Genomic DNA, 26144 nt, shown 5'->3' on the forward strand with positions numbered 1-26144 from the left:
GACCCTTGAACAACACAGGTTTGAAGTGCACAGGTCCATGTATAGTCAGTTATTTTTCAGATTTATTTATTGTAAATGTATTTTCTTTCTTATTATTTTGTTAACATTTTCTTTTCTCTAGCTTTATTAATATAATATATAATACATATACATAAATTTGTTATTGACTGCTTAATTTATCAGTACACTATTAGTAATCAAGTCTGGGGGGAGTCAAAAGTTATATGCGGATTTTCAACTGCATGAGGTGAGGGCGTGGCAGGGAGGTCAGTGCCCCAAGCCCATTGCCCAAGGATCAACCGCACTTCCTCCTCTTTTCAATCAACTTTTTGCTAGTCCATTTAGGTTCCAATTTTAAAGTGACTTATACTAATAAATCTAACTATATTTTCTACTGATAAATTAAGTAATTTGAAGAGTCTAACTTTTTTATACAAAAGAAAAAATGTAAATTCAGAATTTGAATTGTCCTTTTGACCTTACTCATTCCAGTAATGCATTCTAAACATATGCATATGCATTATAAACATATGCATATGTCATAATTTCTTGCCATGTGTTTTTATACTTACATAATTTTTATGTCTTTAGCTCTCATTTAAAATGTATTTAATTTACCTAATGTAGGATTCTCTGTATACACTGGATGCTCAATAAAAATTTGTCCTTGAAATCATCAATGGCAAAACCTGTTGAGACATGGTAAAGAAAAAAGACCACCTAGGATTTGTCTGGGCTGAGCTCTTCTTTTCTAATAGATAAATGTCTCCCAAAAAATGTATTTATAGTCATTACTTAGAATAGTAGTGGTACTAGAAATAGTTTATTTTGCTACATATTTTTTTGGTGGGGGACTGAATATGTACTCTGACCATAGTTGTCTGTTCCACTAGCTTGGTAGGTTTCTGCACTTTCAAAGATAATTGTTTATTGAAAGATACAAAGCAGTTTGAGACATCTTCAATCTTGTTTTAGAATAAGCAACTTTCCACAATGTGATTTCATTATTTCCTAACCCATGGACTGAAATCTTAATTTGTTCTGGGCAACAGTTTGAGTTGTTTTCACAAAGCTGGTTTTATGGTGCACAGTAGTAAGCAGTGTGTCATGAGAAGCCAAAGGTTAAAGAACATGAAACAGGAGAATCATTTAAAAAGGACCCCAGAGAAAACCCCAATGAGGAAAGGAGAAAAGCCAATAGTTTTCTTCTCTTTCAGGGCACTGGAACCCATGGTTTTAGAGTTGGATGGGGGTCTAGTCAGTGGGTCTTTGGTTTTCCAGTGGTAATGTGCTCATAAGTGCAAGATCACACAGCTCAACAGAGGCTTCAGTGTGCCCTTGCATTTAATGTTGTCTGGCTTTCCAGTTCTCGATGAAGAGAATTCCCATTCTGTTTGGGTATACTCGTACCTCTGATATCCCTCTGACATCTTTGTCTTTAGCAATGGACTCAACTCCTACTCCCAAAGAATGTGGTAACTGTCACAGACAGAATTATCAATATCTTAACTTCCCACCATAAAGTACGCTAACTTTATACATTTACACCCAATTTTTCTTCCTTCTGTAAGTTTTAAATCAAGAGAGGATTCTCTTCTTTTTCAAAGCCAGTACTTCTAATGTGCTTTAGATTTCATTTCTATCATACTTCTCTAGAAGTTGATGGAATTTGTTCTCTCACACTTGATTCACAATGTCTATTTCATTCTTTACTTAACATTTAAACATACTTTAGAACCACTCATTATAAAAATAAATCTCATACCCATTTTGCCTTCTAATAATTATAGAAGTGTTGCTAACTACAACTCACATGTACTTGAGTCGCAACTTCATTCTTGGCCAGGGGAAATAGAGCCAACACAATGGTGGTGTCGCCACAGAAATGTCACTCTCTCCTGCTAGTTCAGGAGAGAGGGGTGATGGCTCCATCTGGGGTCATGCAAATAGAGAAGTCAGCAGATATACTATTATGAAATATAATCAAACAAAAATTGGTGATTGACTGTATGTGGGAAGATAACAAGGATGACACCAGGTTCTTGGTTGAGAATGATAGAGTTCTTTCACACACGGAGGAACTAACTTGAGGGGAAGTGAACAGAATTCATTTTCGGACATGCTGGGCTTGAAGTATCTGGGTTTAGATGGCTCAGATATAAGCAGATAGGGGTTCAAAGGTAGGCACAAATGGGACTAACCTATCTCAGGTTAAAATTGGTACTTTGGAGTAGAAGCTCTCTGAGATCTCCACAAATCATTATGGCCAGAATTCATAGCTGGCCCAGTGATGACGTTCAGCACAATTCCTCTGTGGTAGTTGTTCAATGGCAGGCACTTTCCCTCTGGTTTCTGGAAAAGTCCAGAGGACCCAATCAGATGAGAATCTGCCTTCCTCCTGCATGCCAACAGAGACAAGATTACTCTTTTTGCCTTTTTCTTTTCTTTTTTTTTACAGCTTTCATCGTTAACTATGCAATTCTGTTTTCATAGCAGGTTTTCTAAAGATGTATATCAGTTCTGATGATCAGTCCTAAATTAAAATATGAATGTATAGCAGAGACTTCCATTTTTGTTACACTTTATAGAACTTAAGAACTGGCTAAATCGAGATGTTACTAGAATAGGTTGAGAATTTGCTTAAATATTCATTATTACTAATCCTTTTTAGAACCCACCAAGAGCTTAAGCACTTTACATTTATTCCATGTAATTTTAAGGTGACTATGTAGAAAATGTTCACTCTCATCTGACAGATGAAAGAGTAGGCTGTGAGGAGCTGAATAATTTGTGTAAGGTCAGACAGTTGGTAGCTTCAGTTGCCAAGAGTCAGCCCATGACTGACTAAGTTGCTGATTGTGATGGTTGCACCTTAGAATCACCTGAGGAGCCTTAGAATTCTAATACTCAGGCTGCACCCTCAGCCAACTGCATCAGAATCTTAGGGGTAACACCAACAGGCTGGTGTTTTCAGAGCTCCCCAGGTGACACCACTGTGCAGCCCAGGTTTAGAAACATTAGCCCACCTCTAACAACACCCACGACCATTTCCATACTTTGCCACCTCTGAATCCACAATTACTTTCATTCCACATTGGAAGTCTTGTGACATCAAGTAGACTGTTGATTAAATTTGAAAAACAAAATAAATAAATGTCTTCCTGATAGAAAAGCATTATCTTCCTCTGCCTTCTAAATCATCAAAGAAATATTTTCAAAGCCTAGACATTCCAGCAACAAGTTGAGAGAGTTTTGTTTGCTCTGCTTGTTAAAGTTGAAGGCAGCTTTAGGTATGTTACTATTATCCCTGTTTTTGAGTGACCCTTTATGTTTCTTGCTTACACCAGGGTATATAAACCCACTGACACATGATTCTCACTGCAGATATAGAACACGCTGTGAATCAATTTATAGAGGTGTCTTAGAGCTTGTAACACATTTTGAAGTCTTTAAATTATTAGTAAAGCTTTAATTGAACTCTAGGCCTTATTTAGCAAATGACTTTAAGTATATTTCATTTTGAATAAAGTTGTTATTTCCCATGCCTGCAATTAGCAGTATAGAATGAAGCATCTGCTATGCATGGTATACAAATGTTTGGGTCCCCAAAGGACACATTTCAAAGAATCAGATTTTCCTGTTATCCGTGACAAACTTTCCAAGATTTTCAAATTATGAACATATTTTCTGCAAGACATATTTTTGACATCTGTAAAATAGATTTTTATCTCTATTGACATCTTTCTAGCAGTTTTCAATAGTGCCACTTTATCTTAATATGAAATAAAAATATAATAAGAGTAATATTTTCTGAGGTACTCATATATTTACAAACTGCTTGTATTGATCATTAACTATTTTGTATTATAAATGGTTGTATATTAGCAATTTCTTTTATTTATAAGGGTCACTTTTGTGTCAGATTTTGATTATGTGGAAAATAATGTTAAATTGTTTTTAAAAGTGGAGCATGTTTTTTATCATAGCTTTGTGCCATAGATTTAAAGCAAGTATTGCAACTTCCATTTAATAGTAAACCAAGAGATTTTAAGAAACAACTAAAGCCCATTATATATCTCCCATTGATATTTTCTAATACATACAGGGGAGGGAAATGCACAGGTTAAATATTGGGGTCTATGAGAGACATTTGTCGGTTGTCTGCAAATGACATAGCTGTCTATGTAGCACTTCACAGCAGCTGTGGACTAAGGCAGTTTGAATAAAGTGACATTAACAAGAAGCTTCTGACTGAATCATTAATATCATAAAACATTTCATTTAATCTTATGAAATGGTAAAACTTATGGTCACAATGTCCTCTAGCTTTATTGAGTTCTTCCATTTGGATTGAAGTGCTGTATCCTGATAACCTCAAAGTACATTTGCACATGTGGAGTCTATATAACAAAACTCTACTTTTAAATGTTACTGTTTTTGTTATCGTTGGTGATGATTTAGATAACAAGGATTCATCATTAATATCATTTTTGTTTATCATAATATCTGTTTATTAGCTACACATTATTTTGTTTCAAAAAGTATTTGAGGTGGTTTAAAGGATGTATGTAGTTAACCATATAACCATTAATATTGGCAAAATCAAGATATCTCATAGCATAAGACAGCATACCCTAGTTGAAAGAACCCAAGCTTCATTTGCCACCTGTGTAACTTCACACATGTTACTCAACCCCTCTGAGCTTTATTTTCAAAGTACTGACCTTTCAGCATTGCTGCAAATCTGATGTTTAAGGCACAGTAGGTGCTTGATAAGTTAGTTTTCTCATCATCTTTTAAAATGCACTCATGTCTTCAATATGTTTGCTTTACCACATAAAATTCAATTCATATGTTCATTTAAGCTTATAATTAGTCTTCTGTTTTCAACAGCTGTCATTTTTAAGTACCTATCATTTGTGGCTATGTACTACCTGTGTGCAAAGCCCTTTCTATCCATTATCTTATTTCACTCTCACCACAACTTGACTTAGTCTGTAAGAACTAGTGTTTTCTGAATAACAGAAATAGACAGTTATAGTGTAGCTTCTAAAGACCATCTCTGAAATAACTACAGTGATGAACCAGAATTTCTTCCCAGAGTATCATTCGTATGTAAGCAGTTACAAGTTAATCTCAGAATTATATGTGTGTTATACATGTCTTATTCCATGTGAATAGCAAGATATATATATATATATATATATTTCTAATTCATTTATTATAGACAAATCAGAGTTTGAATGGAGAAAATTATCTAAATAGTTCAAATAAGAATTGCTTCATATGGAGAGGAATTATTCAGTTTGTCAAAAATTATTGAAATGTTTCAAGAATTGCAAATAATTCTGATTTTTCCATTATACTGCAGTTAAAGCACACAGATATTGATACTGTTAGAGAGTTTCAAAATACTCTGCTAATGTATTTTATCTCAATATTCTGGTTATCATATTTCTAGCAAAAGCAAGCTTCTCTGCATTATGTATTCCATAGAGAATTTTTGTAATATCTGTCTCTCATCAAAAGCATTTTCTCATTTGCTTTTCAAAATATCTATAAAATAGGTATCTAAGATTGTTTATTTTTAAATGCTAACATAATTTCTCAGATTTATTTGAATATTGGGAATAAGGTAACCATAGTATTTTAGTCTTAGAATTCTTGGAAATTGGCCAAATGAAAAGAGTAAGTAATTATATTTCATACTTTAAGAAATAATATTTTTCAAGTTGGAATTAAGATATCATTAACATTTGAAATAAGTTACAAAAACAGATATTTCTGATAAATCTAATAGTAGGAAACATAGATAAGCATCCTTAGAAATACAAAAAAACTAATTTCTTAAAACCCATGAGATTATTACATACAATTGTATAATTTGGAAAATATAAATAAAATGGATAATTTCCTGAGAAAACATAAATTGCTAAAATTAATTCAAGAAGTGAACAGCCTGATTACATCTTTAATTAGGTAACATTTTATAGTATAATTTTAGAGCTAAGAAAGACTTTAAAGAACATACAGTAAAAAAATCTCATAATTTGTGAGAATGTTGAGTTCCAAAGCTTTTATAGCAAACTAAAAAATATTAATTAGCTTTGGAAATTCGGAAGTCATGGGTAAATCCTGAGGAAGGACAATTCAGAGGAGATGCTAGATTACAAAGAGAAAATATGTGATCAGGTATTAAAGGAGTTGATGTGTATAGCTGAACCCTTCAAGAAATTTGACCACAATTGGAAAGAGAACCATCTATTGAGAACCAGTGAGAATAAACCAATATGAAGAAGATGCATTGGTTGGTTGATTGAAGATAGAGATTTCAACAGATTTGCAGGCTAAGAGATTATGTATGTAAGAATATAGACACTAACTAAACAAGGAGAGTACAGAGTTGTCTAAATATGGGATCAAGAATCATCACTATGCATCAAGTACTTTACGTGTATCATGCCATTCAATCTTTACTACAACCCTGTGAGGTAGATATTATTGGGTTGGCTAAAAAGTTCCTTTAGTTTTTTTCCCTAAAATAAAAGACACATTTTTCATTCTCACCAATAACTTTATTGATTTGGATATTTTGGGTATGTCGGCTGTCTCCCCTTACTGGCTTCTAGTGGGTAGAGACCACTAAACATTTTCCAATGCAGAAGACAGCCCCACAGCAAAGATTTGGCCAAAATGTCAGTAATACCAAGAAACTTCACAAACCACTTTTGACACGTTTGATCAGTCATAGCACCTTCTCCATACACTGCCCAAATCTTTTTTTTTTGCATATCAGTTGCATGTTTACCTTTCTTGAATAAAACATAACATGTTGAAAATGTTCTACATTTTCTTCCATCTTCAATATGCACAAAAATTCACCAATTTTGATTTTCTTAAATGCATGCTATGAAAGCTGTCACAATACAATTTAACAAAATTATTTCACATGAAGTTAAAGACAATTGAGCACTACTAGAGCCATTGTATAGAAAAAACTAAATGAACTTTTTGGCCAACCCGATATTATTATCCTCATTTTTACAATGAAGAAAGAGAGGCACAGAGATTTTAAGTAACAACCAGTATATGAAGCAGTCACTTACTGTGTGAATTCACAGTGTGACTCCAGGGACCTGCCTCTTACCTCTATTGCACCATCTCCAAGGAGGGCAAAGGCCTGCTTTGGAAAGGAGGACCAGGAAATATGAAGGGCCACAGAAGATATGAAGATATTAATAATATGTATGGTGTGTATCTCAGCAATAATGTAGAAGTTAAGGTCACCTGATGTAAGAAAGCAAAGTAGAAAGCTGGGGCTTGAAAAGGGTAAAAAACACTATAAGTTTTATGCTATATATGAGCAAAATAATACTGTGAAAAAGGCAGTGTAAGGTAGTTTAAAAAGTGCACAAGCTCTGGGATCAGGGACAGTGGTTTAACCCCTGCTTCTCACTCATTAACCATGAGTGTTGGCCAGGTTACTTAATATCTTCAAACCGTCATATGCAAACCAGGGATGATGATCATATGACCATATATTATTGTTTTATATTATTAGGAAAAATCTTTCTTTTTTGACTTTCTGGACTAATCTTTATATTTAGCTTTCTCTATAACTTAGAATTGTCTCATCAAACTAAGAGTAAAACATTGATTAAGATTTGATGGGAGTCGTATTGAATGTATTTATCAGTTTGGGGAAGATTGATATTTATATAACATAAACATCAAATCTCCCAATTTATGTACAGAATGTATTTTCCACTTAGTCATAGCTCATTTTTCATCCTTCAATTAAAAGTTATAATTTTCTACATAAAGCTCTTGCACATTTTTGTTAAATGCATTAAAAGTGTTTTATAGTTTTTGTTGTTATCATTAATAGGACTTTTCCCTTCATCTTTTCCTACCAATTTGGTTTTATAGGAGCAATTTTTTTTTCTTGGTTTCTATGGAACGTAGTCTTTTCTTTTTAAAATTACTTTGTTGTTGTTCAATTACAGTTTGCATTTTCTCCCCACTCCTCCCCCCATTGGTCTTTTCTTTTGTTACCTCTATTGTCTCTCTGCACATTTTCTTTTTCTTTGTTGACTTCCTTTTTGCATGTCCAAAGATTTTTTTCAACTGATTATCCTTTGCTGTGTATTCCTATATAAAAACAAAGCCCTGAAAAGTGACTTGAAGCTCTACATGGGTAGATGGATTTACTGAAAGGGTAGATTTGGCAGTATGTTAATCAAGGATTAGCCAGAGTAGGAAGATTCCCCCCCCCTACACACCCCACCCAAATTAGGGAAGAATTTTAATCTTTGATCTGCTGATATTCTGGGAGTAGAAGTGAGGACAGGGCCCTGTGGTTTAATACATACACTTGAACATCAGCTCACTAATGAGACTGGTGCTTGAGTTTAGAACCCAAGCTGTTCAATTATCCAGATTACAACTCCCTGTTACATGCAAGGCCACACTGAGTTAAGGAAAAAATACAGTTTCAACTATTACATATAGAGATTATTCAAACAACCGGGTTGGGGGGGTTTCTTTGTTTGTTTTGGGGTTTGTTTGGTTTTTTTTTTGCCAGTCCCATGTAAATCCATGTACTCCTTCTCCTTCTGGCTCCTTCTCTTTCCAAGTGTTAAAATCTTCAGAGGTCTGCAAAGTAATGAGTCTAATACAATCAGCATTTTCATCATTGCCTCCCATACCCTATCAGCTTTTAAGCTATATTTTTTCTGACACTATAAATTAGTTAGACCCTTTTCCTTCAACATCTGAATTTGTCAACACTTTCGAGTTCACTGTTGTCCACTGCCCATTCTCACCTTCTTGTGGCAGAGTAACTTGGTCATTTTAACATAGTTTGGGGTGGAGAATAGAGAGAAGTCTGTTACAATTAACTAGAAATGTTGTGTCACATTTTCCATTAGATATTTTGGCATACAGAAAAATTACCTTTGTATATTAATATATTTACAGGGACCATAATTTTGTAAGTCAATCTTATATCCAGCCACTTTGTTGATTCTTGTGGTTATTTCTAATAGTTTAAAAATTGATCCTCTTGGTTTTTCTAATATAGATATACTAAATGATGACAGTATTATCTCTTTTCCTTTTCTTGTATTGTTTGATGAGGATCTCTTATACAATTTGGAATAGTAGAAGTAATGATGGACATACTTCCCTAATTCATGATTGATGGGATACTTTGAATATTTCACTATTAGATATGATTTTATCATGGATTTTGAAGAGATAAGCTTTATTAAGTGAAGTGTTCTCTATTCATGAAATGCAATGAAGACTTTTGCATAAAAGTGTTGTCCTCTATTCATGATTTGCAATGAATACTTGTAAAAGTGATAACTGGATTTTAAGTTTTATCAAATGTTTTCATGTTTATGTGATCACATGATTTCTTCAATCTGTTAATATAATAAATAATATGGAAGTCATTTTTAATGTTAAATCATCCTGCATCACTGGACACACTTATTTGATAAAGAGTCAGATACTTCTAATCTTTTCCTGTGGCCTAGAAAAAGTTTATAAAATAGGAATTATACATTCTTTAAGTTTGTTTGAGTTTGCTTGTCATTTTTTCTGAAATTTTTATCATATTGAAGGATTTTTTAATTAATTTTCAATATAAAGATTTTATTTTCAGAGAGGGGAAGGGAGGGAAAAAAAGGAGAGAAACATTAATGTGTGGTTGCCTCTCAAGTGTGCCCTACTAGGGACCTGGCCCTCAACCCAAGCATGTTCCCTGACTGGGAATCGAACCAGCAACTCTTTGGTTCACAGTCTGGCACTCAATCCACTGATCCACACCAGCCAGGGGGTAACTTTCAAATAATGTAAGATCAATTTTTTAATCTATTGGGCCAGTTTTGATTATTTATACTTTTCTAGAATGTCATTTTACATAGGTTTTCAATTTTTATGTATGTGTAGACCTGTTATTCTTTTATGCTGGCTTTATAAACTTCTTTTATTCCTAATGTTATTTATTTTGTCTTGTCCCCCACCTTTATGGGCACTCTTTTTTAGGTAACTCTCTGCTTTCCTCTTGCTGCTTTTAAGATTCTCTCTTTATCTTTAACTTTGGGCATTTTAATTATGATGTGTCTTGGTGTGGTCCTCTTTGGGTCCAACTTGTTGGGGATTCTCTGTGCTTCCCAGACTTGCATTACTAATTCCTTTGCCAAATTAGGGAAATTCTCTTTCATTATTTTTTCAAAAAATGTTTTCAATTTCTTGCTCTTCCTCTTCTCCTCTGGCACCCCTATGATTCAGATGTTGGCATGTTTGGTAATGTCCCAGAGTCTCCTTATACTATCCCTATTTTTTTTTAATTCTTTTTTCTTCTTTCTGTTTTGGTCAAATCCTTATCTTATGTCCCAAATTGTTGATTTAAATCCTGACTCCCACTGTTGGTTCTCTATAGATTTTTCTTTTTTTCACTTAATGTAACCCTCATTTTTTTCTGGGTCTTTTTTTTGTTGTTTATACTCAATGAGTTCTTTGAGTATCCTGGTCACCAGTGTTTTGAACTCTGTATCTGATAGGCTGGTTATCTCCATTTTGTTTAACTCTTTTTCCGGGATTTTGTTCTGTTCTTTCATCTGGGCCATATTTCTTTGTCTCCTTGATTTGGCAGCCTCCCTGTGTTTGTTTCTGTATATTAGGTACAGCTGCTTTGACTCTCTGTCTTAGTAGCATGGCCTGTTGTAGAGAACATACCTGTGGTGGTAGAGCCTTGAGTAATTGCCAGGATGGTGCAATCTACTACACCACTTTGTGGTTCTATGTGGAGGGGAGGGCTCAGAGAGGGGACAATGCTGCTGCCTTTTTTCTGGAGGCTTGCCCAGCACTCGCCCTGTTTCTAGTCACTGCACTTACTCCTTGTATGCAACTGGGTGCCCTTCCAGCTATTACCCTGGTGCTGAATCCCACAGCGGGAGGGTCTGTGTACACTTAAAATCCAAGCGGGCCCTTTATGCAGAGTCTCCTGAAAATCCAGAAGTTTCTTCCACCACCCCAGCCCCTACTGGTTTTTATAGCCAGAGCTTATGGGAATTTATCTTCCTGGCTGTGGAACCCTGGACTGTGTGGTCTGGCTTGGAGCTGGGGTCGCTCTCCCAAGGTATCTCTCCCAATTTTTATCCACCACAGGTGAAGGTGGGGATGTTCATCCCACCATTCATCCCACCACTGCCACCTCTCCATGCCACACCACATCTGCATACCTCACTGGTCTATGTGCCGCTCCTCTTGTCTCCACATCTCTGCCCCTCCTACCCATCTGGATGGATGTGGCTTCATTAAATCCTTGGGGTCAGACATTCATATAGCTCAATTTTCTGATGGATCTGGGTGTTATTTGTTTTGAGATCTAGTTGTAATTCTTCCTGTGCTTGCATGAGGAAGCAAAATGTGTTCACCTATGCCTTCATCTTGACTGGAATTCTACATTCTAAATTAGGCTGGGCTTTATAGATAAAATTTAGTGTTTGTTAAATTTCCATTTTGTTCATTTCTGCTTTGACATTTATTATTAAATTTTTTCTCCTGATTTCTTTAAATTATTATCATTTGCTATTATTTTTAACATAAAACTGTAACTAACCTGAGTACCTTAAAAAAAATTTCTATAAGTTTTGATACGTGTAGTCCCTTGTTTTTCAGCTCTTAATCATTTATAATTTAAATTTTAATTTATCTTCATTGATTATTTAAAAGTTTTCCCCCCAAAGGGTATAGAATTTTAATTTTGATTTCTAATTTCATTACATTGTAGTTTATGAAAACATCCTATATATTGTACTTTCATGAATTCATTTTATTTTACTTTCTGTCCTAGACTAGTTAACTTCTGTAAATATTCCATTTGTATTTTAAAGAACTGTACATGACATTTTATGTATATTTCAAAGAAAGATTAATCACTTTTGATTATATTTAATATTATTTTCCACTGTTTCTGTGCTTGCTGAGAGCTATACGTTGTCTTTTATTCTAAACTTAGTTTGACAATTTATCCTTGTAGTTTCCTCAATTGCTGTTTTATATGCTTTGAAAAATTGTTATTAGTTTCATGGAGATGTGTTACTTTGGAAGCTTCTCTATCACCTGCTCCTTTTAACAGTAGGAAAAGTCCTTTGTCTCTTTTAATGTTTTTTCAATATTAGCATCATGATATTTGATTTTTACATATTACCATTTCCTTAATTTCTTTTTTTTATCTTTTTATTCTGATTCTTCCATGTCATTGGGTTTGAGGTATATCTCTTATAAACATAGTACTTGATTTTGATTTTTTTACATTCAATATAAAAGTTCTTAACTGTTAACTAGTGAATTTAAAACATTCTCATTTACTGTGATTTCTGTTATGTTTGGAATTACTTGCTGTTCTGTTCATTCTTTCTATAGTTACTAGCTTGCTGTCCCTTTGCCCACCTTTAACTAGACTGATAGTTTTCCTGAGTTTTATACTTCCTCTACTATTTTACAAATGCATTATTTGTTTCTACCTTCTGTGGTTACTTTAACATTGTTAATATAAATGCTCAAACATTTCTTTTCTCCCTAACATCTAGAGTTGATCAGTTTCTCTAAAATTCCTGAGGGGTGGGGGAAAGAGACTCAGCATTCTTTTATTTTCCTCTGCTCCTTTGTAACTTTAATCTCTTTCAAAATTTAAACCTCATTAAAATTATCTTGGTATTTATGTCCAAGTGGTTATATTTTTAAAATATAAATATGTATATTTACATATATTTAAAATAAATGTTTATCTGAACTTAATTTTTTTGCTACCCATTACTACTACTTTGACTTCTTCTAGCTCATTCCCTCCTCCCAGACTTCTTATTACTATTGGTTTATACTACCTAACAGTTCTTTCAGACAGAATCTTAAGATTATAAACTTCAAAGTTTCTTTCCATTTTAAAAAATGTTTTTATTTCAGCCTCTCACTTGAATAATAGTTCGCTGGGTGTAGAATTCTATCTTCAAAGTTATTTTCCCCTTAGAATGTTGAAGATACTATTCTGTTTTGTATGCTGGGTTGCTCACATGGAGTCTGTCTTATTTCTTTATAAGTAATCTTTCTTTTGACACGGACAGCTTTTAAGATTTTCCCTTTATTCTTGATGCTCACAAATTTTATTATAATATATCTATAGGAGGTTTTCATATATGTGTGTGTTGCATCTTTAATTTAAAGATCCTCTTGGCTATAGGATAAAGTTCTAAGAAAATTTCCCATAATACTTCTTTAAATGCTGCCATTCCTCCCCCTGCCCCCCACTAATTGTCACTATTTTGTCTTTTTGGAAGTACTTTTAAACCAGTGTGAGAACTTCTGTGTCACACATGTACCTTAAATCTCCTCCTTTCCATATCTTAATCTGTGCTCCCAAATTATCTGGCTTTGAGTTGTGGTATCCTTCAGAATTCATCTGGTATCTATTTTTCAGGCATTTCTCACAGTGTATATTCTACTGCAGTTTATACTTCTTTTCTTTCCAGTTATTTCATGAAATCTCTTCTATTGTCTCAGGATTTGGAGTAAGGCTAATAGGTGTTAACAGTGCTCAGTTCTCCAATTTAAATACCTTTTCAAGTTTTGGGATACTTGTTAACCACACTCATCAGCACAGGACCAGATGGGGATTTGGCAAGGCAGCTGGAGCAAAAGAATGGGCTGGTGAACCTGAGGTTCTCGTGAGTCTCCTGTGTGGTTTGGAGAGCTGTGAAGACCTGGCTGGGGTGGGAGTCAAGGGCAGGCACACCGAGGCCAGGAAGCAGCTGTTAAGACTGGAGGTGATGACAGTAGGGCCAGGGGTAACAAGAATTAGATGGGTGACAACATACAAAACCTGTTATGGAAAAGGAGAATCAGAGTTTGAGATTTGTAAGTGGGAAAATTCCCAATATTGAGGGATCCAAAGGACTGGTCTTTGTGCACTGCTGTTGTGGGAGAAGAGATCAGAGAACACTGAGCCCCACACATTGGAACGGCTACCCTTGTGGAAACTGGTGTGTCAAATGTATAAAATGGCAGAGTTTATTTGAAAATTGCTACTTAATGAAAGTTGTATTTTAAAAAGATAGCTTGGCAAATGAGACATCTAAGTAGACAAATCAGTGCTCATTTCTTTATGTCAAGTATCTGATTTTACACTGGTTCTTCACATGAGGATGAAGCAAAATATAACTTTCTTTCTCAGGATCCTAGATTTTGCTACACTCTTCATGTAAGGTGAGTTTTGTGGTTTTAGACCCTTTGAGTCCACAGACATACATGCCTTAGGTTGAGACGGCCTGCCTCCATCTCCGTACTTGGAGCACTGTGAAGACGTATGTATGTGAGCATTTACCCGACTACAGTAAAATGCTATTGCCTACAGAAATGGGTCTTTCTCATCCAGTTACTATACATTTTCTCACACATCCTGTGGCCCTGTTGTCCAGGGAGACATTAATTATTAAAATAAAAGTCAGCAGCCCACAATTACATGTATTTCAATCTGTATTCGAATTAAAACGAGTATCAGGATGTCCCAAACTACCAAACATAATATATAGAGAGCAAATTAAAGTCTTTGTATTGAGACTCTGAGCATTTTGTTAAAATTTCAGTGTATCCAGTACTTAGCATTAAACATTTCAACATTTTTATACTGTTTTGTGTAGCCCTATATTGATAGCTTAAAAATAGAGAAGGAATACCTTTGCTAGTTTACACAGTTGAGATAAATTGACAGAAGAAAATGGCCCGTGAGTTAAACTGTAACCAGCCTTCAGATATTGAATGGCAGTGTTCTTTGAAATTCAAATTGGGATCTGGGACTGCAGATGAGGAATGAGCAAAGTAGTCAGCTTGAAGCTATTGAAGTCTTAATTTGGGGGGAAAAGTCTCTATATTCCTGTACAACAGGAATCTTAGTTGGTTAAAGCTACTATTTAAAACATTATTCCTGAAACAAGAGTAAAGGTGTGAGGAAGATGCTGCTAGAAATCCATGGCTATCGTACTGAAAATTCTCATCTTTGTCAGAATAAACTTAAGTACTAAGTAGATTTAAGTACTACATGAAATAAGAAATCGCATGCTGGAAAAATGGTAACACCTTTGTTAGTACCATTTAAAAGGATGATAATTATATTTATAATCATTTGAGCACTTGCCAAATACCTAGCACAGTGCTACTCAGCTTCTATACATTATTCTTCATCGTTAAAACAATCTGGTGAGATAAACATGGTAAATTTCTTTTTATAGGATTAAAAGAACTGAGGAACTAAATAAACATCTGGTGAATTTCACCAGAATAAACAAATAATAAGAATAATTTGGGCCTAAATTTTTTAAAAGACATTATCTATGAAATCATGGCTGTGTACTGCCAGTAACTCAATTAGCTTTTCAAAATGATTTGATTAGGACACACATTGTAATGTAATAACATAGAGTAATGTATTAAATGTTCTAAAAATCATGTTATTTTTGTGCTAGGCTATTAGCCAAACCATTTTATGCTTTGTTCTCATATCTTGAATATCACACTTGTATAAAAGCAAAGTAATTTTTCCTTCTTAAAGCCTGTTGGTATGTTATCTTAACATTGATACAGATAAAACAACAAAGAATGATTGGTTATAACGGAAGAATAAAGAATGTAGCCAAAAGAATTATGCAAGATGTCTGTAACTTAAATTAAACCAAAGAAAAGACCATTGCCATAATTATATGTCAAGAAAACATTCAAGTAAAGTGGTAATTTTAATTTCCCTTGAGTTTAAATTTCCATTTAGGCTTCTCATAAAAAAATGAACACATGAATGGAATTAAGACTTTTTTATCACAGATATTGTACAAAGACTACCAGGTTTCTAATTTCTGTAAATAATTACTCTGTCACAGAAGGGAGGTAGACATTTGAAATAAAAAGCAATGCATTGAAGATGAACAGTTCTCTGACGGACATGATCCCCCCACCCCATGATCAGTGTGAGTCTTTTTTGTTTCCACAGAGCATCTGTACAACCACCACTGCATTTTTGCACTTTTTCTTCTTGGCTTCATTCTGTTGGGTGTTGACTGAGGCATGGCAGTCATATATGGCTGTGACTGGAAAGATCAGGACACGGCTTATAAGGAAACGCTTTTTGTGCCTTGGATGGGGTAAGCATGTTAATATACCCTTTTGTGCTCTGGTTTGGGTGACTTTGAATACTTATATAATGAAGCAGTAGAGTGGAACTATCCTAAGGCTACTTTAATTTGTGTTTGAGTGTGGAAGTGGAAATAGGCATTTGGAACTTTAAAAAAGTAAATATTGAATGCCCTCATAGGTCTCCAGTTAACAATCAATAGCAAGTGGTATAAGATAAGACCTGAGATATCTACAGGCAGAAAATCAAACTATTCTATGCTAATATGTTCTGAAAATACAAAGTCTTTTAAAATGTTCAGGGCTCAAAATCATGTACACTTGTCATGTACCTCCCACAAGAAAATTTTACAGAATGCCTAAAAGCACTCAAAACAATTAAAGACTATAAAGCTAGCTATTCATGTTACAGGGAAAAGCCACTCAGATTGAATCAAACCTCATGGATAGTCAGTTGGATCCTCAAAGGAAAAACAGAATTGTTGACACACTGAGAATCACTTAATGCTTTGCCTATCTTTATTTGGAAATTGTTTTCTTAAATTGCCTTACGGATTCATATGAAAGGCATGGACATCTTGAAAGTCTAATGTTTAATTAGAATTAATTAGTTTAATTTAGGAAACTAGTTTTACAAAAAACACAGGATTTTGACATGTTTGCCTTTGAGTTTCAAGACTTGCACTAAAAATACTGGGGAATTTTGGACCAGATATACAACAAATGCCCAATGTACCAGAAGAGTGGAGTATGGGATACTTGAGAGAGCCTGAAAATTTTCAAATAAGTAGATGTATTACAATACTAGAATAATTCATGCTGGAAAAGTAGGATAAAGAACAGTTAAAGATTATCCATCAGGTTTCAGCAAGGGTCTCTCACATACAGGGGCTCTTTGCCCTAGTAAATAAACAAGAAAGCTGTTAAGAAATTTGAGAATGTATATTACTTACACTTTCATAAAATTTTTTGTCTGGATTTCATGTCAAAGACCTTCCAAACTTGGATTGGTATTGAATTTCTTTCATCAGTTAGTATCATAGACCTAAGACATATAGGTTGCAGGTAAAGAAGACTCTCCTTGAAGTATACAGAGTGGCAGTGTTTAGGATTGGCAATGGCCTTATTTAATGCCATTACTGAAGATCTTGAGGAGAGTTTACAGCTAGTCTCCAAGTTTACAGATAATATTAAAGGACTCTAGGGAGCAAAAATGCTACACTGATGAAACTAGACTATCAGGAAGTCTGTGAGTGGGCAGAATGGTGGCATATGAGTTTTATTATGGCAAAGTGCAATGTAGTAAATTTAGAAAAAGAATTTAAAATTTAAATTGTATAGAATGAAGATTATTAATTCTTCAGCTATGACCCAGGAGAGAATTTTTTTCTAATGAACTTGTTCTAGTCAATCAAAGTCAACTTATGACATGAAGGAAGAGGAAGAGGAGGAGAAGAATGGAAAGGAGAAGAAAGAGGAGAGATTATATGACATATTATATATAATTATACATAATTAAGGATACATGATATAATATATGACGATTTAATTATGTGTGTATATATATATAAAGAGAGAAAGAGACCAGTATTTGTTAAAAAATATGGTGTATTCCACTGAGGTGCTGTTCGTAGTTCTTGTCATTAAACCTCATGAATGAATATGATGTCACTTGAAACGACTCACAGAAGAGGATGGCAGGGCAGAGGGAAAATGATAAGGACAAAGAGAGTTGGTGGAGAGGATGCAAGAAGGTGATCACATGATGGATTTTACAATTGAAAAAAGCAAACATAGTCTTTAGGAAAAGAAGGTATGGCCAAAACTTTAAAAAAGAATTTAAACAACATAAATTAGACTGAGCTCTTATCACTGAAACACAGGGAGGTTCCAGTAAGCTTGAGTAAGGTGTGATTCATATAAACATAAACTAAAAGATGTTAAGTTAGAATTGGTGCAGGGATGCAGGCAAGTGAATTCCAGAAGGGACTGAGCAATGCATGGAGTGAAACCTATCTAGAGGTCCATGAACAGAAATTGCCACATATTTTCTGATCTTCATTCAGAATTATTAAAGAAGAGTAATCAGGAAGCACAGAAATTAATTCATTCTCTTAACCCTGTTCTTACATTCCTATTATTATTATCTATATTATTATTATTATCTTACCTTGTTATAAGTAAATCATAAGGAATTAAGTGATGTGAATCAAAATTTGGCCAACTGAATGTTCCATTTCTGTGATATTCTACCACACCAGGACATCAATTTTTTTGTCTTTCTGATTTTATAACTATAAATTTTCTTTATAACAGTGTAAACCCTGAGGGAAAAAATAATTTAAAAGATAGACTAAATCTCTGTTATTAGTTTTCTTTAAAACCATGTCAAATGTAGTGGTAACCTAGCAACATCAGAGAAGTGCACTGAGTTAAAAACCCAGCTGTCGCTCTCGTATTTTTATACTTGAAAGAAATTTTGTAATGGAAAGATACTTTATGAAGTGATTCATGCAAGGTATTCCTCTAATTTAAGCATTTTGAGTTTATCCAACCTTTTTCTGAGCCAGTATGCAGAGTGGTTATAGTGGAGTGTAAAGTGTGACAATGTGTTTCTTACAGGTTTACCGGCGTTAGTAGTGGCCACATCAGTAGGCTTCACCAGGACAAAAGGATATGGCACGGATCACTAGTAAGTCCATCCACAGTGATAAATCATCTTATAGTCACTTCATTAGTCTTGGCTGGCACTGCTGATGGCTTGCATTTTGTCATTGAGTCATTAGCAATGGTAGGAATAGCAGTAGTGAGGAACGATGTAAGGTAGTTTAAATGCACAAAGGTAGGAAATAAATGCTGCAACACTGTTTGGAATCCTTATTTCCATTTCCAGTTTCTTCATGACACAAGTATATACGATTTTTAAAATATTTCAATATGTACTTAACACATTCAATCTCAAAACACATTTTTTTAGAACTAAGTAAATCTTGATATGTTTACCTTTTAGAATGCTCTTGATCTGAGCTTTTAATTTTATTGAAGATAATACATGTTGGTATCAACCAAGTTTTCTCATGTCAGTTCAATTATTGTTGCTACATTAGGGTAATACATATTGAAACTCATAGAACAGGGCAATGAATAGATTGCAGATTATGAATTGCCTGGGCTATGAAAGAAATTAGGAGAAAAATGGGTATTCTACCAGCCCATCCTAATCATAGCTATAATACAGATAAATTCTGTGAGAATTTATTGTTTATATTTTAGTATTTTAAATGAAAAAAAATAATGCTCCTGCATATTTTTACTTCAACTGTTTTCCTCAAGTTGAAGCAGTTGAGAAACGGGAAGAAATGTACATCTTATTAGAAGAATAAAGTTATTTATTTTTATTGTTGATGCTATTACAGATGTCCCCATTTCCCCCTCTTTGCCCCCCTTGCCATCCCCTGCCCCCCTTCCCTCTGGCCATCACCACACTGTTGTCTCTGTCTATGGTTATGCATATACGTTCTTTGGCCAATCCCTTCACCTTCTTTCATCCAGCACCCCAACCCATCACCGACAACTGTCAGTCTGTTCCGTGTGTCAGTTCATTTTGTTCATTATATTCCACATATAAGTGAGATCATAGGGTATTTGTCTATCACTGGCTTATTTTACTTAACATAATCATCTCCAGAAAAATAAGATTTAAAGTGAAGCATTCTGCTTAGCTGTCTTTAGGTGGAGAAAATCGCAGCTTATTAGGCCCTCTAGTGGGTTCATCCAAGTTGAATGCTACAAGAGACATCACGTCAACTCTTCATCCAAAAGAAACTTCCAAAGAACTGAAGAACTTTGTGTTATCAGGGCACTTTCTTTTTAATGTAATCTGTAATATCAAAAATAAAACAAAACAAAAAACCCTCCTTAATAGTGTAGGTTGAACAGGGCTCACTACAGTACTATTTCCCTTTGACAATAGTATGACTGCTGTGGTGTGAATCTAGTACTGGAAAGGCACCATATTGGGGGTAGGGAAAGAATTAAGAATACAGGTGATATGATTCCAGCTTTAAGGGAGTATTTGATTAACCAAATACAGTACAAGTAGTGTTATTAGTTTGAAGATTAATCACACACAAAAAAATAATAGAAATTTAGTGGCAATCTCAGAGAGAGCAAACTAAAGTGTTCTATCAGAACAAGAGTTTTTTCTGCAGGCATTTAATTTAAAAAGTTAATAGTAAGTTGTCAACCCCAAAGTGGGAAAGTAGAATTTTATCTGTCTGTTGTATGGCAAAGAGCAGTAACTTAAATGAAGACTTTGGATACTCATATAGACACACATTTGTATTATGAAAAATTGATACAGGGGTGTGTGTGTGTGTGTATAAAATTCCCATATTAAAAGTGCTTAATTAAGGTATAATTTACATAGAATAATATTTATCCTATTAGGCTTAGAATTCAGAGTTTTAACAGATGCTGAAGTCATGTAACCACCACCACAACCAACATAGAAGTTTATTGTTAGAGCAGATATAGAGCAAGAATTGTTAACATAGTTACAGAACAAGAATTGTTGATTGTTAACTTTGAAAGCAGCATGCCGATTCTGTGGATTAATATTGAAAAGGGTCAAATTGGTGAGTGAGACAGTGGGCATGACACTTTGCATCAGCAGTGGTAAATTGGTCCCTCATAGTCCCTCATTCAACCTCCTGGACTCTGCTTGTGCAGATGAACCACCATGCAAAGCCTCGCATAAAGAGCCTCATGCCTCTCCCTGCCCCTGTGCTGCCAGAGAATGAATGTTTTTACATAAATGGGTTGCCATGTCCCTATCAATGCAAACCTGCCTCTCGTGGTTACTTTAGTAATCAAAAGCCTATCTTTAGTGAATTTTCTTAGTGGTATGGAGGAAAAGTAAAGCTAGAAGAAACAAAGCATGCAAACTAAATTATCTATTTGCTGCAATGATGTCTTTTAAATAATTTCTCCCAGTATCTCAATGACCTCAAGGAAGACTAAGTAAATGGCATGTCTAACACTCTAAAAACACACTGTTCTTGCTTAAAAGTATATTTGAAAAATTCTATAATGGATACAAGCAGCATTTGTAAAACTTAACAGTCACCTTTGTACTGAAAGTCAATATAAAAATCTTATTGCAAAAGTAATTTATCTAAAATGTTTTAACTACCTGAAAGGCTGTATAATAAAAGGTTCCTTTTTCGTGCAAGGTATTCTCATTATAGTATTTCTCTCTCATGAACTCTAATTTTAGCTTCCTCCACATCTTCTATACATTTTTTTTTATATTACAAAGCTTTGAAATGTGCCAAAACTCTTAAGGCTAAGTGCATGACTCAAGTTCTTTGTAACCCACTTTTGTGGTTTAACACATAGCTAATTTTTGTTAGTTTTTATCTGATTTCACTTTCAGCTGCTGGCTCTCTCTTGAAGGAGGATTACTCTACGCTTTTGTTGGACCTGCTGCCGCTGTTGTTCTGGTAAACGTTGAAAAAAATGTTGTTTGCTTTGAAATCAACTTAGTTTGTTTTCTTAGCAAAGAAAAGACCACTTTGTTTCAATTAGAGTAACAGTTTTGTATTTGTTGAAATGTTAAAGTTCTATGAATTATTACTTAATTTTGAATATCAACTGCCATTCAGTCCTTTATTACTCTAAAATATTCTTAGGTTGAAGACTGACGAAAATTAAATGTGAGAGTGGGATTTCTCTTACAGTAATTTCACATTGGTGAAGTTTTAAGAAATTCTTTTATAGAATGTCATCATCTATGATCATGTCACCTTTACACTATTCTGTATGAGCTACATAGGTAATAAGATCTCTTAATCTTAATAAATGCTGTTGCTACCAAGTATCAATGAGGAAATGTATATCCCTATATCAAAGTTCCCAGCCTCAGTTCTGCAGATACTTTGGGCCTGCCATTTCTTTGTTGGGGGGCTGGGGGGGGGGCGCGGGCGGGCGGCTGTACAGTGTATTTTAGGTTGTTCAGCAACATCTCTGGCCTCTACCTACTAGATTCCAGTTGTAAAAATTAGAAATGTCTCCAGACATTTCCCAGTGTTCCCTGGGTGTAAAAATATCACACCCAGTTGAGAATGTCTGCCATATGTTGTGCATAAGGATTAACTGTTTCTTTCTGGAATCATAAAATAATTCCTATGCGTGCTTAATTATAGGAACATGAAAATTTCCTACGAATTTGCCTTTTTTTCTCTGAATTTATTGATCACAATTTTTTTCTTGTCCAATAAATCTTTGGAAAATGTAAGGGAGTAAAGAAATGGTTTGAATGAAATACAAAAGATCCATATCGCTATGCAGTTAGATTTCTAACTGGAAAGTTTCTTGAACAACTCATTCAATAAATTGGGAGCTAGCAACACCTTTCTCAGTAACTCGATGTGAATTTTTCTTCCTTTAAAGTTTGCTGTCCTCTAAACTATAACAATAACAAAGATCAAAAACTATTAAAGTTTCACCAGAGAAATCAAACTGAGGCATGAATGTTAAAGAAGGGTACAGGAAAACAAACTACTAGATACACTTTGGTTGCATTGAATTTTTATTTAATCAATTGAGTTATTTCCTAGGCTAAATTACTAGGTTAATACACATACAACCCTAAAATGAAGAAACAAAGAGTATATGTATTATTGAAAGAGCAAAGTATGGTTTTTGGAGTGATGAATCTCCTTATGATTAAATTGTAGATTAATAGAATCATGAAATACACTTTTTCTCTTAGTTCAAATAATGACAAGTATGAATGAAGATCAGTCTCTTGTTTAAATGGTATCTTGTCAGGAAGCTATTAAGAGTGACATTGGGCCCCTACCTAACAGGTGCCTTGGATCTTCCTTATACCAGTAATTAAACAGATTTCAACTTTATGTTTCATCTGGTCAAAGTGTATTGAGAGAAGTGGGATTTTTGTTTATTTCCTTAACTAGTTATTCTGCCTGTGAAAATCTAGTTTCAGTGTAGCCTTCACTAATTAGCATTGGGAGAGCACCAAGATTCTGTTGATTATGGAGGGTAAGGGGCAGAAAGCAAAAAAGAAGAAATATTTTCGTTGATTATCTGGGTTTCAATAACGGACTGGATTCCTTTATCAGGAAGTATGAGTAGGTTAGAGAACTGTGGGCACTCATCATAATGAGCTGCTACAAATAGACCACAGTTACCTCTGCAGCTTTTTACAATTTTGCTTGAGGAAAAAAAATATGTGAGATTTTCATTTTACCTTTATTTAAATCCTTTTAAGTGAGAATAAGGGTCTTAGAAAATGCTAAGCAGTGTTCAATAGAGCACATTGTAAGAAGTGGTGTTAGTGTCCCTCTTTTAAAGGTTTGTGGTGAGTTGAATAGGCTTTCCCCTTTGTCTAGAAAAACATGGTGCATCAAAATGTTCCCACCCCACAGCAGCAAGAGCCACACAGCAGGAGGAAACTAGGCATTCTGTTCTCCCTGCTGGGGCAAGGACAAATCTTGAGCACCTCTGACAGCCAGGACTCACTCCAGCCTCACACTGCGGAGACTCAAAATCTTTTGACTCTCAGACATAGGGTAAAACTCATTTAGCCGATTGACTTTATTCAAGGGTGACTCAGAATGTCAGATTGGCATAATATGGCACCATTTGAAAGTTAGGCAATTGAACATTAATTTTCTCAGTGTTAACTGCGAAACATGGAAATCAAATGTACTTAATGAACTTTAAAACTTTAAAGTAACACACCGCTGTTAAATTGTTCCATATTCCTTTATGCACTTATAAATAGTTGAGAAGTGCTTCCTGTCACTACTATTGTGAGTCTTTAATTCTATGGTGGTTGTAAATAAATGAAGAGGGTTTTCAGGAGGAACAGAGACTGATTCCCTTCAATATCATTGAAAGGTCAACCTTTGTTTCTGTTTGACAGGTCAACATGGTGATTGGCATTTTGGTATTTAATAAACTTGTTTCCAGAGATGGGATCCTAGATAAAAAGCTCAAACACAGAGCCGGGTAAGCTGCAATTGGTGGACTTTGAAGGTTCTTTACAAGTGAATCCCATGCTGCAATTTCAGATCATCATTGACTGCATTTGACTGTGCCTTGAATTTTGTTATTGATGAACCAGTGTGTCTGGCCGAGTCTGCCATTCAAGTTTCCAATGTACTGTTCGCAAGTCATGTAGCCAAATTCTAAAAATTAAACAGACCATTAAGAAAATCTGGTTTTGTGTATATAGCCTGTTTGTAAGGTAAGAAGATTAAATGTGAAACCTAGACTTAAAATACTTGTCTTTGGTGAGGGTTTTCAAACCCCACTAGTTTGGGTCCCAGAGGACAGAAGGTATATGGAACATAAGGCCAGTATGAGGCACAACTGAAATGGGACAAGCAAACCTCAGTAGGGAGAAAATACTGCATTTTCTTTGATTACTTGAATATATCAGAAAAATTCTTGAAATAATCATGTATGAAACACTTCTTATATATTCTCATTCTGTGTGACTTTTTTTCACTATAACTTCCTACAAAATGTTATTTATAATTTTTACTTGCACATTTTACCCATTTATAAAATTTAGAAAAGCATTTTACTGTTGTTATAGTATCACCATATCTAATGACATTTTATAAACAGATTGATAGCAGCTTTTTAAAAGTATTTCATCATAAAAATTTTTAGAAGCTTGAATGAAATATGAATGCTTTATAAAACTTGTAGTTTTTTCTTTAACTATACCTTCATTCAAAACCTACCCTACAGTTGTACTAATTTCTTAAATCGTTCATGGTATTATTTAAAAGTTATAGTATTGGTAACCAACTGGTGAGAATTTTAGGTACTTTGTGTTTTTACAATCTATGTAGTGATAAGATAGTTCAGGTATTTTTTTTTCCCCATAGTAAAGGAATAGGTTTAATAGTTTTCACTATAAAAATTTGACACCATTCACATCAAACATCAGAACTGCAGTTGGTGTAATGGAAACATCATTGGAAGTTCCTTTCTGAGTGGAGAATCACTTTCCTTTTAGAGAATCTTTTTTCACTTCAGATGAGTCTCCATAGCATCTTTAAATAGACAAAGAGTTGAACCTGTACAGACACCGAGATTTCTATACCATTGAACTTAAAGCTTTCACATTATCACTCTTGTTAGTCTGCCACATATGGTTGGAATTGGAGCAAATGCTTTAGTTATTTCTGTCTAGATCAATGATGTAAGACTAAATCAGTCATACTGAGTACTGGGTATGGAAACTCAGTTCTGCCACTATAGGTATAAACTTGCATATATATTTTTCTAATTGGGGCACAGTGAAGTTAGTGGTTAGGATAAAGCTTTGAAGATAAAAAAAAAGCTATGCTCAATATCCAGCTCTGCAGTTTTCTAGCAGTGTGTGTGTAGGAATTTAGGCAGGTAACTTACTCTTTCTGCAGCTAAGTCTTCTCACTTGTAAAATGAGGATGATGACTCTTCCCTCAAAATAGAGCACATGAACTATAATGTATGTAACGCATTCCTTAGAGTATCTAGCAAATAGTGAACTTTCTCTTAACAAATGGTGGCTGTTGCTGTGCTGAGTCAAATGATTAAGCCAAGCTGCATGGGTTATTTTTAAAGGACCCTGACTTCTATTAATCACACTTCTGTGATTCCACTATTCATAACACTGAGGTCAGAAAAAGAGATGAGATAATCAGAATGAGTATAATGCTAAGGGTACATTATTTAAATTTGCGGTCAGTATTTTTCTCATTTAGTTATTTTATATGTAATATCCAGTTTGATTCACATAGCTCTTTGTAAGAGGTGACATGGGCTTAGGAGAAAGAAATAATAATACTGTCACTTTATGAAATTATAAATTAGCTATTTCAATGTACATATTAATTTTAAAACCTCTATTTCTAAAAATATGATAAGAAGTT

At 34.4% G+C, this 26144-nt stretch overlaps 1 protein-coding gene across 2 annotated transcripts in view; it reads left to right on the plus strand.

Moving 5' to 3' along the window:
* The window catches only part of ADGRB3 (adhesion G protein-coupled receptor B3), a 719215-nt gene that overhangs the window by 641610 nt on the left and 51461 nt on the right, over window positions 1-26144 (plus strand). For both annotated transcript variants that reach the window (XM_045843906.1, XM_045843907.1), the window contains exons 20-23: window positions 16049-16199; window positions 18811-18880; window positions 21626-21692; window positions 24140-24225. In XM_045843906.1, the coding sequence (XP_045699862.1) occupies window positions 16049-16199; window positions 18811-18880; window positions 21626-21692; window positions 24140-24225 (374 nt within the window). The remainder of the gene's footprint in view (window positions 1-16048; window positions 16200-18810; window positions 18881-21625; window positions 21693-24139; window positions 24226-26144) is intronic.

This window comes from Phyllostomus hastatus, unplaced genomic scaffold (genome assembly GCF_019186645.2).
Source record: "Phyllostomus hastatus isolate PE091 unplaced genomic scaffold, TTU_PhHast_1.1 phas_contig_40, whole genome shotgun sequence".
In the NCBI taxonomy this organism is placed as follows: domain Eukaryota; kingdom Metazoa; phylum Chordata; class Mammalia; order Chiroptera; family Phyllostomidae; genus Phyllostomus; species Phyllostomus hastatus.